This window comes from Conger conger, chromosome 14 (assembly GCF_963514075.1).
Source record: "Conger conger chromosome 14, fConCon1.1, whole genome shotgun sequence".
NCBI classification, from domain to species: domain Eukaryota; kingdom Metazoa; phylum Chordata; class Actinopteri; order Anguilliformes; family Congridae; genus Conger; species Conger conger.
Genome location: NC_083773.1, coordinates 41,594,274 through 41,606,773, shown reverse-complemented (window position 1 = coordinate 41,606,773; position 12,500 = coordinate 41,594,274). Strand labels below are relative to the sequence as shown.

At 43.4% G+C, this 12,500-nt stretch overlaps 1 protein-coding gene across 1 annotated transcript in view; it reads left to right on the top strand.

Annotated features, from left to right (window-relative positions):
* Nucleotides 1-12,500, top strand: part of LOC133109731 (dedicator of cytokinesis protein 3-like) — a 319,579-nt gene that overhangs the window by 265,369 nt on the left and 41,710 nt on the right. Inside the window, exons 20-23 of the mRNA XM_061219260.1 lie at nucleotides 3,015-3,098; nucleotides 5,470-5,570; nucleotides 6,904-6,985; nucleotides 9,232-9,402. Coding sequence (XP_061075244.1) covers nucleotides 3,015-3,098; nucleotides 5,470-5,570; nucleotides 6,904-6,985; nucleotides 9,232-9,402 — 438 coding nt within the window. The remainder of the gene's footprint in view (nucleotides 1-3,014; nucleotides 3,099-5,469; nucleotides 5,571-6,903; nucleotides 6,986-9,231; nucleotides 9,403-12,500) is intronic.

Below are 12,500 nucleotides of genomic sequence, written 5' to 3'. Positions count from 1 at the left end.
TGCCTACACCAGTGGTTCTCAACCCTGTTCCTGGAGATCTACTGTCCTGTAGGCTTTCACACCATCTCTAACAGCTAGAGATGTTGTTCAGCTGCTAATTAAATGGTAAATGGTTGGCATTTATATAGCCAACCTTTATCCAAAGCGCTGTACAATTGATGCTTCACCCATTCACCCATACATACACACACTCACACACTAACGGCGATTGGCTGGCATGCAAGGCACCAACCAGCTCATCAGGAGCATTAGGGGGTTAGGCGTCTTGCTCACGGAGGGCGGGAATCGAACCTACAACCCTCCGACTGCCAGACAACTGCTCTTACCACCTGAGCCAATGTCGCCCCGACTAAGTGCTCAGGTCAGGTGTGCCAAATTAGTGAAATGAAGTGAAATGAAAACCAACAGGATGTCCAGGAAGAGGGTTAGGAACCACCGGACTACACAGATATCGCATGGCTTGTTATGTCATATTGTGCAATAACAGTTCTGTTTCTTTCGTAATTGTGATTAATACTAAAATGTTAGCATGGGTGTACAGAAATACACCTCATGACATTATTTCTTTCTATTTGCAACGTTATATTTCTACTGTTGTCGTAACAACCTCCTATTACAGAATATCATCACCTGGTTGCCATTAGCGAACCCTTGTAGCTCATACCTGACGAAGCGTTCATTCATTCTGAATGGCCAGTGTGCTGTACATATGAGCCGCAATGGCGCTGTGGGTTTCGGTGGTATAAAATGTTCTGGGTTTGTATCGCACAGTACAGCATTGCACAAAACCGTCACGAAATATCACAACGCCCCTGCAGTCCATATGAATCCACACGCCGAATTTATCAATCGAGCCGAGAGGTTTTCGTACGGCCGAGTCCTGGGAAACACAGGCTTGCTGTAGCCGTGGTTCTTCTTCGTGTCTCGTAAAGTAAACTTCTCTAAGAACCACTGCTGCTTAGTATAGGGTTACATAATGAGTTTATGGGGCGGAACTGTTTTAAATCGGTTAAATATTCACACCCCGCTCCACCCAAAAAAAATAAAAAAGAGAGAGAAAATCGTATGGCTTGCGGCTGTTGTAACGATCTACCTGGAAATGGGTTGCACGGTACGGTGCCATTTTAATGCGCTCTGTGTGCTAAATACTTCATGTAGCAGATGATTTTTTACAGTTGGCAGGGTACAGTAATGCGTTATGTGCATATGCAGGCAGACAGCCGTTAGCCCTCCTCCAGAGCTCGTACTCTCAGGGGGGCTTGTCGTTAAGAGCAGCCCCGGCTCCCTACCGCCAGGGCTTTTATGGCCCGGTGGTGGCTGCACCGAGCACATAAAGTACCAGCAGTTCACTACGCTGCCTATTTTTAAGCAGCTAATTACAGAGCCTTACAAAATGGCTGCCGTTGATGACGGTGAACTTGGTGACCTATAAATAGTGTGTTCCAACAGAAGTGCCGAGTGTACTGTACCGCCTTGGTCCCCGGGAGAAATGGGCAAAATGAAGACAAAATGGACTCCCTTCTAATCTGAGGGGATTAGAAATTTAGTGCGAGGATTGGTGGTGTTTGCTCTGCAGGTATTTTCAGACTTAAGTAAGCCTTATTTATTAAGTGGATGTAATAAGTTAGCTGGGGAAATGACGGGAGCATTTGATCCTGTCACAACCGGGTTCTAGGACGAGCACCAAGAGTTTGTTAAAAGTATGCAAAAGTGTGGGTGATGCTTCTCATTCACCCATTCACTCCATGCAAGGCACCAACCAGCTCCTCGGTAACAATTGGGGGGTTAGGGGTCTTGCTCAGGGACATTTCGACGCACCCAGGGCGGGATTGTTCCAGCAACCCTCCGGCTCTTACCTCCTGAGCCAATGTCACCTCCCAAATGGGAGAATGATAAAGCACATTTCAAATGAATATTTCAGTCCAAGCACACAGGGGTGTGCAGTTCCATCTATTCAGAACATTTTGTTATGTTTGCATTGAAATTTGTTAGTGTAGCAAATAATATTTTCCGGAGTGACTTGTAATAGAACCAGCTTTACAACATAAAAGAGCAGCTGGTATTTTTATCACTGTTTTTTCATTCGAGGTGGTTCCCACAGAAATACAGATGGCAACATTAAAAAACCAAACTAAACAGCCATTGGCGACCATTGTTTGTGAATTTAAAGATGCTATTAACAGGACCACTTCCAATATCATGTTAGCGAGGTCATATCGTTCACAGGATCGCTAGATCCGTCCGGGGCACCGAGGGACAGGGGTCGTAAGTGGTGTATCCCCAGCTAAATGTGAATACTTGGGATAGATAGGGTACAATTGGCTATGAAATTGGGAGAAAAGGGGGAAAATTTGAGACAAATGATTAAGAAAAGAACATAAGAATACATTATCAGGAGTATCTTGAGTCCCATCATTTAAATCCAGTCTTTCTCTCAGTCTCTCTCTCCTTGGGGTATCCAGCACTTCAGCAAGCTCCTTAAACTGAATGGCTTCACTGAATATCCTGCTGGGAAAATGGGTTGTGTTTAGAAATGTCTGTAGAAGCTTCCGTGGATAACGCCTTAAGCTGAATGCTGAAATCTAAATGTAGTATTTGCCTTCAGTTAATGTCTCCTCTCATACCTCCTTGTTTTGACATAACTAATCAGAAGAATATTTATATTTTATAGCTCCTTTTGCTGCTTCCTTTTTTGAATGTGAAAACCACAGAATCCACCCAAAGGCCAATAATCAGGATGTAGGAAAATTAAATAAAGGTTTCCTGATGTCTTTCTCAACGAATCTCCCCCTCAGTCTGGAGAGTTGAGGTCTGTGTTCTCACACCAAACGCCACGTTTCGGCAAATGTTATTTTCAAATGTCCAAGAAATACTTTTGATATAACACTTAAGTAAGAAGAGTGGTGTGACAAAACGCTGTGCAGGTCGTCATTTGCAGTTAAACTTATCGTGAAACCTTTCAAATGAAAACGTATTAAAAGATATTTACACTCTTCATTATCTTGTCTTTGCAGTTTCTACAAGATATTCTCGACACGCTTTTTTCTATTCTCGATGACAACACAGACAAATACGGACCTCTGGTTTTCCAGTCACTGGTAAGGCGAAGTTAAAAAAGACAGAGCACTACAATCCGTAGCGAACCAGTCCGTTTTGCATGTGTTGTGCGTGTATGTTAAGTGCACTTTAACATGTTATGCATATATGCCCTTCTACACTTTAAAATCCCCCAGAGTCTATAGCCTCTTTGTGTCATGACGTGCTGTATATTTGTATTGTTATTGTTGTGGATTGTGCGGCTTATATATGTATTAACTGTAACCTGCTAAGGCACCGCAGATGGCAACATTTATGTTTCATATTGTACATGGTCCCTTACAAATAAATAAACAAATAAAAATAGCTGGACAGGGTCACCGCTGTTCCAGCTTTGGATGGGTTCCAGGCTTTACAAGGTGAACTTTCCCGACTAACTCAGTAATCCAGCTTCGTGATATACCCCTGGTTTTCATTCTGTTGTTGTGTGAATGAGGAAAAGCATCTTCACTGCACTTTAGGGTGAAAAACAGGGTGCGTCTCCCACTCAAATGCGTCTTTAAACTGTGTTGAACTCCTGCATGACAGCTCTCCATTATGAAGCCATTTTGAATAGCCTTTTCACAGGTAGTGTTTTGTAGCGCCACTTAAGGCTGGGCTTGGGTCATTGCTCTGATCCTAGCAAAGAGTAGCTGACCCATTCCAAAAAAAAAACAACTCCTGGCTGTCTGCAAGAAATAAAAGTTAAATTGAAGTCATTCACCTAAAAGCAGTGTGCTCCAAGGAGATTATTTGGCATTCAAGCTAGCAGAATCGGTTGCCGTTATAGAGGAAATTGTTCCTGATACAATCCAAGCAACACTAGAAGACATTCTAATGTTACCTAGAAGTTTACATCTGTCCATTTCAGCATTGAGAAAAAGAAAAAGAATTACTTTTTGCATTAACTTTTTAACAACATTATTTATGAAATCAAACCCCAAATTAGTACAGTAAAGGTTGAATACATCAGACACTGTACACCCTAGATGCATGCTAACCAGGAAATAGCGTTACTGTACACAAGGTTCTTTAGCATCTGTGGGAGGGACAGCTAGCCTGTGTGAATGAATAGCAGTAACTATATACACAGACACACACACACACACACTGTGGAAGAGACAGCTAGTCAGTGTGAATGAATATCAGTAACTACACACACAAACACACACACACACACACACACACATAGACACTCTGTGGAAGAGACAGCTAGTCTGTGTGAATGAATAACAGTCACTATACTAGCACACACACACACACACATACACACACACGCATTCTGTGGAACAGACTGATGTGAATGATTAAGAGTAAAGGATCAGAACGAAGCATCCAGGCTTTTTCAGACACCAAGAAGGATAACAGGAATACCGACTGACATTAAATCCAACAAGAAAGGCCCTTACAGGAATTACACAGAGACACAGAGAGGCTCAAAGACCCTGAATGGATTTAATGTCAAAACCACGGCACGGAGCACATGCAGTGTGAAAAAATCCCACAATTACAGTTCCCCCCCCGGAGAACCTACACCTGGGGCCTCGGCTCAGTCAGTAATGGGGAACTTCAGGGTCTCAGGTGGCCCTGTGTGGAGGTTATCACGAGAAGTTCACCCCCCTTACCCGGCTCTCACTGGAGACTTTAGCTTCCAGAGACCTCCTAAAAACGTGTCAAGGACTTCTTCCCGCTTTCCCATCCAAGATATCCGTCCTCTGGAGGAGCTGCAGGAAAAATGAGATTCCTGGAAGGTTTTCAGCATGGGAATTATCTGTTTGATACCTGGAAGCTTTTTGGCTTGGAAATTCCATGCGCAAGCTTTTCAGCATGGGAATGCTCTGCAAGCTTTTCAGCATGGGAATGCTCTGTGTGTTGCCATGTGGAAGAATGCATGTTTGCCTTCATTATTGAATATGAAGCTGTGAAGGATGTGTATAGATGCACACTTAATATGTAAAAACAAATTCGGTACATTTTCCCGAATGCCCTCGTTAAAGTGTTTGGCTCACCACTCCCTGGATGGAAATGGTGAATGAACGCATTAATTAGTATTAATTTTGTTTGGTGTTTATACCAGACCTGGGTACAAATACATCATTGTTTTGGATTCAAATACTTGTCTATGCTTCACTGAGCTTGTTTGGTGTATCTCTCAGAAAAGGCAAACCACTTTCTGGCCCTCTTGGTTGGCTGTATTTCACAAGGAGGTTCAGTTGAGCACAGAAATGTATTTGATTCAAAAACAATTGCGTATAGGATCCTGGTTTATATCGGGTTTAAACTGCACAGTCTCATGGCAGGTTGTCCTAAAGGTGTCCCTTTGTCGTCATCCCCCCCATTTCTCTCTCTCTCTCTCTCTCTCTCTCTCTCTGTCTGTCTCTGTCTCTCTCTCAGGTCTTCATCATCAATCTGCTGCGGGACAGCAAGTACTACCACTTCCGCCCCGTCATGGACACCTACATCCAGAAGCACTTCGCCGGAGCGCTGGCCTACAAGTGAGTTTCTGTGTTCTGTGTGCAGGAGTAGCACCAGGAGGCTGGGAAACTCCAGCCTGAGGCCTGTTTGCTGCCCTTCCAGTGCGTGGATGGGCCCCATGGTCTGGTATCTGTTAAGGCTCTGTTCCAGTGTGTGGATGGGCCCCATGGTCTGGTATCTGTTAAGGCTCTGTTCCAGTGTGTGGATGGACCCCATGGTCTGGTATCTGTTAACGCTCTGTTCCAGTGTGTGGATGGGCCCCATGGTCTGGTATCTGTTAAGGCTCAGTTCCAATGTGTGGATGGGCCCCATGGTCTGGTATCTGTTAAGGCTCTGTTCCAGTGTGTGGATGGGCCCCATGGTCTGATGTCTGCTAAGGCTCTGTTCCAGTGTGTGGTGGGCCCCATGGTCTGATGTCTGTTAAGGCTCTGTTCCAGTGTGTGGATGGACCCCATGGTCTGGTATCTGTTAAGGCTCTGTTCCAGTGTGTGGATGGACCCCATGGTCTGGTATCTGTTAAGGCTCTGTTCCAGTGTGTGGATGGGCCCCATGGTCTGGTATCTGTTAAGGCTCTGTTCCAGTGTGCGGATGGGCCCTATGGTCTGGTACGTGTTAAGGCACTGATGGGGGGGGATCAAATCTGATCAGTGCCAGTGCAAACTGTGGGTAATAGTCCCACAGTTAGATATTGACAATATTTATTTATTTTATTTCAATGTGTTTTCAGTACAGTCTTCATTGGGTTATGTGCTCAACATTTCAAACTCAATTAGAAGGAGAAGTTCTCTAGGTGTGAAAAGCAGGTCTGAGCACGCTGGCTGTTTATTCTCTCATTGTAACTTCATAACCTCCACTTCTCTGCAGTCCTGTTTTCCGTCTGTCTGTAGTTCTGCCTTCTCTGTGAATAGAGCCGTCAAAGAAGTGAAAGATTCTCCATTATGTTCCGTTTGAAAATAATGTTCAAAGAGAAAACTCAAGGACAGTTATATAAAGTACTGGTGACCTGTTATGTAAGTGTATTTACACTTTTGGTTTCTGTATTTTGTTCAATTAAGTATTCACTATTATATTTCATTGAATATGCTGTATTTACATGTGACTATCTTATTTATCCTTGTTTAGGATAATAGCTCGTGAAGTTTTATCTTTGTGGTAGCAGTGTAGGCTTACTGTTATTTAACTGTCGTTGAAGGTTTGATTGACAGGTGGGATATGAAATATCCAGTTGTATGAATGAAATGTACTCATTCAAATGTAACCAGAGTGCCTCCTAAATTCATTAAATATAAACTCTGAGAGCGGAAAGTAAATGTGTGTCTGTGTGTGTGTGTGTGTGTGTGTGTGTGTGTCTAGGGAGCTGATCCGCTGTCTGAAATGGTACATGGACCGCTCGGCTGAGGTTGTGCGACAGGATCCCATCCAAGAGGCCATGAGGGTAATTATTTATATTTAATAACTAATAATAATTATTGAATTTGTAGAATCATTGTCACACATGGTGCAGAAGTGCTTTGTGCATAAAAGTATAGATACAGTGCAGCTCGTACATGTTAGTATTCAGACAGGGGTATGACTTCTCAATGACGTTCCAAACAGCCTCACAATGGCTTCTTTGACTTAATTGGTGGAGGTCCTCATGTTGACAAACACCAATAACAGACTCCAAAGACAATCAAAAGCCAAGAATCAAGATGAGACGCTGAAAGATTTCTTATTCCTGCACTAAGGAAGCGATTGAATAAACTGGACTAATTAGAAACAGCTGAGAAGCCAACTGTCCAATTACTTTTGGTAAATGGGGGGGCACTATGTATGAAAGGGGATGTAATTCCTACATGGATCATGCATGTAAATACCCTCGAATTGAAGGTGACACTCAGTGCTTCATTTCAAATCCAATGAACAGATGAACAGAAATTGTACCCCTGCCCAAATACTTATGGACTGCACTGTATAGAACAAATGGATTTCTAAACAAGATTCAAAAAAATTTTTCGGCATGGCAAAAACCTCAAATTAAAAACAACTTCTCTAAAACAGCTTTAGTTTTTAAGTTTTACAGTGCAGCATTTTGATTTAGCTGCATTAGTATTTAGAAGAGCCTAATAGTTGTTGAATTGTAGTAGCCATAGAACTGGGTGATAACTATGAAGGTGAGTATTAAAAAATGTGAATGTAAAATATTCGGGATGGTGGCCGAGTATGGATGACTGTGACATCATTCTCATCACCACTGGGTGCAAGAGCAGGAAACAGAAGGCACGAAAGGCCACAGCGCTGACTCCACTGAGTCTTCAGATGCACCAGATGCTCAGCTTGTATGGCCCTTCCATCCTCTCTGCTACGGAAGGTTCTGGTCATTTTCCAGTGCTGTATTATAGAACAGATTGTTCACAGATTATTGTTCAGATTGTCGCAGTGTTGTGTTTGCTACTCGGTCGCATGCGGTAATTAAGTTGCAGGAGGTGCAGCAAATTTATGTTTTGGCTTCAACCGTAGGGAGACAGATGGCACTTAAAATCTTTAGGATGCTGAACAGAGTAAACAGTAAATTCATGAGATGCTACTCTTTGGGTATGAGATTCAACATTATTGTCAGTTCAAGATGCCAAGAGGATAAAACAAGTGGCATCTAAAATGTCCAGCTCAGTTTGGCAGAACTGGACATTCTGTGCAAGGTCACAACGACCTATTATCTATCTAGACTGGTCTATTTTAATGGCTATTAAAATATAATTTTACTTAGCATATTTAGTAAAGTCATGTTTTATAGCCAGTAGAGGCACACTCTATAGAGCAGTGTTTGTTTACATTACAGTATTGGCATTTGGCAGACACTATTATCCAGAGCGACATACAATTGATTAGACTAAGCAGGAGACAATCCTCCCCTGGAGCAATGCAGGGTTAAGGGCCTTGCTCAAGGGCCCAACGGCTGTGTGGAACTTATTGTGGCGACACCAGGATTAGAACCACCGACCTTGTGTGTCCCAGTCCTGTACCTTAACCACTACACTACTGGCCACCCCAGTGTTTTCCCCTCTCAGTATCCACTTTTGACCCTCATCAGATCAGCAAGCGAATCAGAGCCAAGAAAGCAGGTCAGGTGACTTAACTGTATAAGCAGCTGCTTTAATTGGTCAATGAAGTGTTGAGCAGCAGTGAAAACGTGCACATTTTTCTCCTACTTGGGAGCCAATTACCACATATGCTATTTGGGGGCTGATATTTCCCATTTTGATTGCCGTCTGTTTCCTATGTAAAGTGTCTTTGTGACAGTCTACTGTGAAAGGTGCTATACGAATTGAATTGAATTGAATTGATAGAAATTTCAGATCTAAAGTTCATCAGCCAATTAGGTGGATTTCCTCAGAAGAGATTGTATTGGTGTGTTCTAGAACAGCCATGTTCTAGAACATCACCTGACGGCTGCTGCAGTCTCTGGAATTGACATGTCAAAGCTATCGTTGCAGAGTTCGATCAGACCAGGAACCTGATGATATTGCTCAACCAAGTTGCAGCTTGTCAGGAACAGTCATTTGACTTGATAGCTGTTGCCTTCATGTGGTATCGTTCCAGACCTTGGACCTGTACTGCTTGTCATTGTAGGCCTTGCCAGTGTGTCTGCTCCTGTATTCCTGATCAGTCATGTGAAATGGCGTCTCCCGTTCTTTGGCCCAGGCGCTGGAATACCTGTTCAAGTTCATCGTGCAGTCGAGGATCCTGTACTCGCGGGCCACCTGCGGGATGGAGGAGGACCAGTTTCGGGCCAGCATCCACGAGCTCTTCCAGTCCATCCGCTTCGTCCTCAGCCTGGACAGCCGCAGCTCCGAGACGCTGATCTTCACGCAGGTCAGAGCAGTGCGCCCGGGAGTGGTCCAGGGCTGGGACGTGCTCCAGGTGTGAGAGCTTGGTAGGGGGGAGCACCAGCTAATGCGGACTGCGGCCTCTTTTGCGACACGATGCTTCACACGGTTGCCTGCGACATAACCTGTGATCCAGTCCGAGCAGACCAGGGTCAAATGCTCGGGTATTCGCAGAAAGTGCTTTCAAGGCCCGTTTAAGTCTTTGGATGCCTGTAGAAGGACCCTGTTTAACTGAAGTAGATGCTTGTCGAAAGACCCCTTTAACTCTTTTGATCTTGTAGAACCACCCGTTTAACTCTTTCTCTATTGAGTATTCTTCTGAATAGTGTATCTCATCATCCATAGTGCCCTGGCTATGGATGAGCCTCTAACAGATATTTTTACAGCCCTTCGAGTAGCGGGCTAGCTGAGCGTGGGTGTTGTAATGGCCAGGGTTTGGTTATCATGTGTCTGTACCTTTGACTCACAAGGTTCTACTTCACAGTACATTACAGACCCTCTAATCCAGAGTGACCTAAATGGCTTTTTAAAACATTTTAAAAACATTTTTACATCCAATCCTGGGAGGTGAAATATGGTTAATTTCGGAATCCAGCAGTTCTAACATTAAACATCCTTATTTGACCTCTAGTACTCTGAATACCGGATACAAGCGCATCAACTGTTAAACGCCTTCACTTATCCAACATTTTGTTAATTATTACCAAATTATACCAATTAGCAAATAAATTGCCGATAGGCAGAGCAACCTGTTGAATCAATGTTTATCAAAATGCACAAATTAAGTTAAGAGCTTTATTAAGTTACGTAATAATCAACATAGAAATCTAAAGTCGAGGGTCAACTACCTTAAACAAAGAAGTAACAGACATGGACAGTCACAAAAGAAAATATAGAAAGAAAGTGCCAGACCCCTGTGTGTATGTGTGTATATGTGTGTGTGTGTATGTGTGTGTATATATATGTGTGTGTGTGTATGTGTGTGTGTGTATATATGTGTGTGTATGTGTGTGTATGTGTGTGTGTGTGTGTGTGTGTGTGTGTGTGTGTGAGCTGCTTCACTTGCTCCCGTTAGCATGTGCATAGTGGTGTAAGGTGTGGCAGCTCTGATATCCCATGCACGGCTTGGCGGTAGTGGGGGTCGCTCCTGGCCGAGGGGATCGAAACACGAACAGAGACATCTGGAGACATCCTTGGCCTGGTATTGCCCTGATCATGAAGTACGTACGGTTCCCTGGTCACTGGCACAAGCCCTGGGGCTCTTCAACAACATTCCTGAGAACAGAAACAAAACATAAAGGGATGTTGGGGGTATTTGAAACGCCTTCAGTGACAAATAACGTGTATGAAAGGTGTTGACCTCGTATGAACCCCTCCGTGAGGTCGAGGATTCACTTCCTTGCCATGGCCATGTGTGCAGGGCCATTCTTAGGATTCAAAGATTCGTAGCCCAGGACTCTGTAGGGGGGTCGGGGGGCATCCACCCCAGGGAGGAACAATGTTTACATTTCAACTGCTAAATGCACCATTTTCAGGCGATTTAAGCTAATGACCAATATCAACCAAGTATTTTATAACAAACAACAAAATAAAATCGCATATTGTAGTTTGTGACTTCTGCTACTCAGTGCACACACTTTTAGCATGGATAGCCCCTGCAGAAATCAAATCCCCAACATTGAAGGCATTTGTGCCATTTTTTTAATGTTTTTACCAACAAAGCTACAGGATTACAACATCCGGGTCTTTTAAATGGTAATGTAACGGCTTTCTCTGAACATACTACACATGGGCCATATCTGCAGCAAATTTGCCAACTCAGTTCCAGGAAGTTTGTATTTACAACAGGAAGACTAGCTAATATATTTACAACAGGAAGTTTGTATTTACAACAGGAAGACTAGCTAAAACAAAATACTCTTGTTAAATCATGGCAGATGAGGGTAGCATAATGCGAAATCCCAGTTTCCTAGTTTATCAAGGCAGAACGACTAAAAAAACCCCACCAGAACACTTTTTCATCGGACAGTGCATGTTTGACTGCGAGAGATAGTAGTCCATAGCTCACTAACTGAACTAACATCGATAATTGATAGTTAAGATAGATAGATACATAGTAGTGTCCCCATCACTGCCCTTGGGCATTGGGGACACCTCCTACTGGCCCACCAGCTCCACTTCCAGCAGCAAGTTAGTTTTCCCAGGAGGTCTCCCGTCCAAGTACTAACCAAGCCCATACCTGCTTAGCTTCAGCCAGGTGGCAGGAGCAGGAGCTACTGGAGCTGCTGTAGCTTAGTGACGTTGGCTTTATCCAACTTGACCAATGAAATGCATACATTTTACATTATCAAGACCATTTAGCAATTTGATTAATGGATAGCTCCTATACTTCCAGCGCTTGCCTCTCTAAAGTGAACAAACTCCGGACAACCTTTTTTCTTTTTCAGACCAAAAATATTCAGGGTTTGGCTCAAAACATTCAGGGCTTAAGCCCTGAAAGATAGACCCTAAAGATGGCGGTGACTTTGTGTATCGTTATCCCATCTCTATCTGTCCCTCTCTTTTCTCTGCGTTCCTCCTCTCTGAATTAAGTAAAAGAAAGAGCATAAGGCGGAAGGACTATCCTTTAATAAAAAATTCATGAACACAGTCCTGAGCTGACCCCAGCTCTTCATCAAAGCATGGCTTCACAGAGTGTGTGGAATTAGGCCGAACTCTGGTCCATCCACAGTAAACCTCTGATTTGCACACGTAAGGCAAAGAGGACTGTAATTTGAACAGATTTCAGCTGTGCTTCACTTATTTGAATAAGGGCATCTGCTATATTTGAGTTTTTTCTTTCTGTGTCATCCTTTATACATTTTTCATGCATTGTTTATTTTGTTCTTGTCTGGGCCTCCTTAACCTGTCCAAACAAGGTATCTCCCAGAATTCAAATGCCCACAGGACTTTTTAAATTTGATTTATCTCTTTTTTTGCTTCCACACTCAAGACGTCTCATCAGCATATTTTCGCACTAGAAGCTAGCGGAATGTTACCGGAAGCAATCGCATCATATCCCCCGCCCCCACAAACATTTTTTCC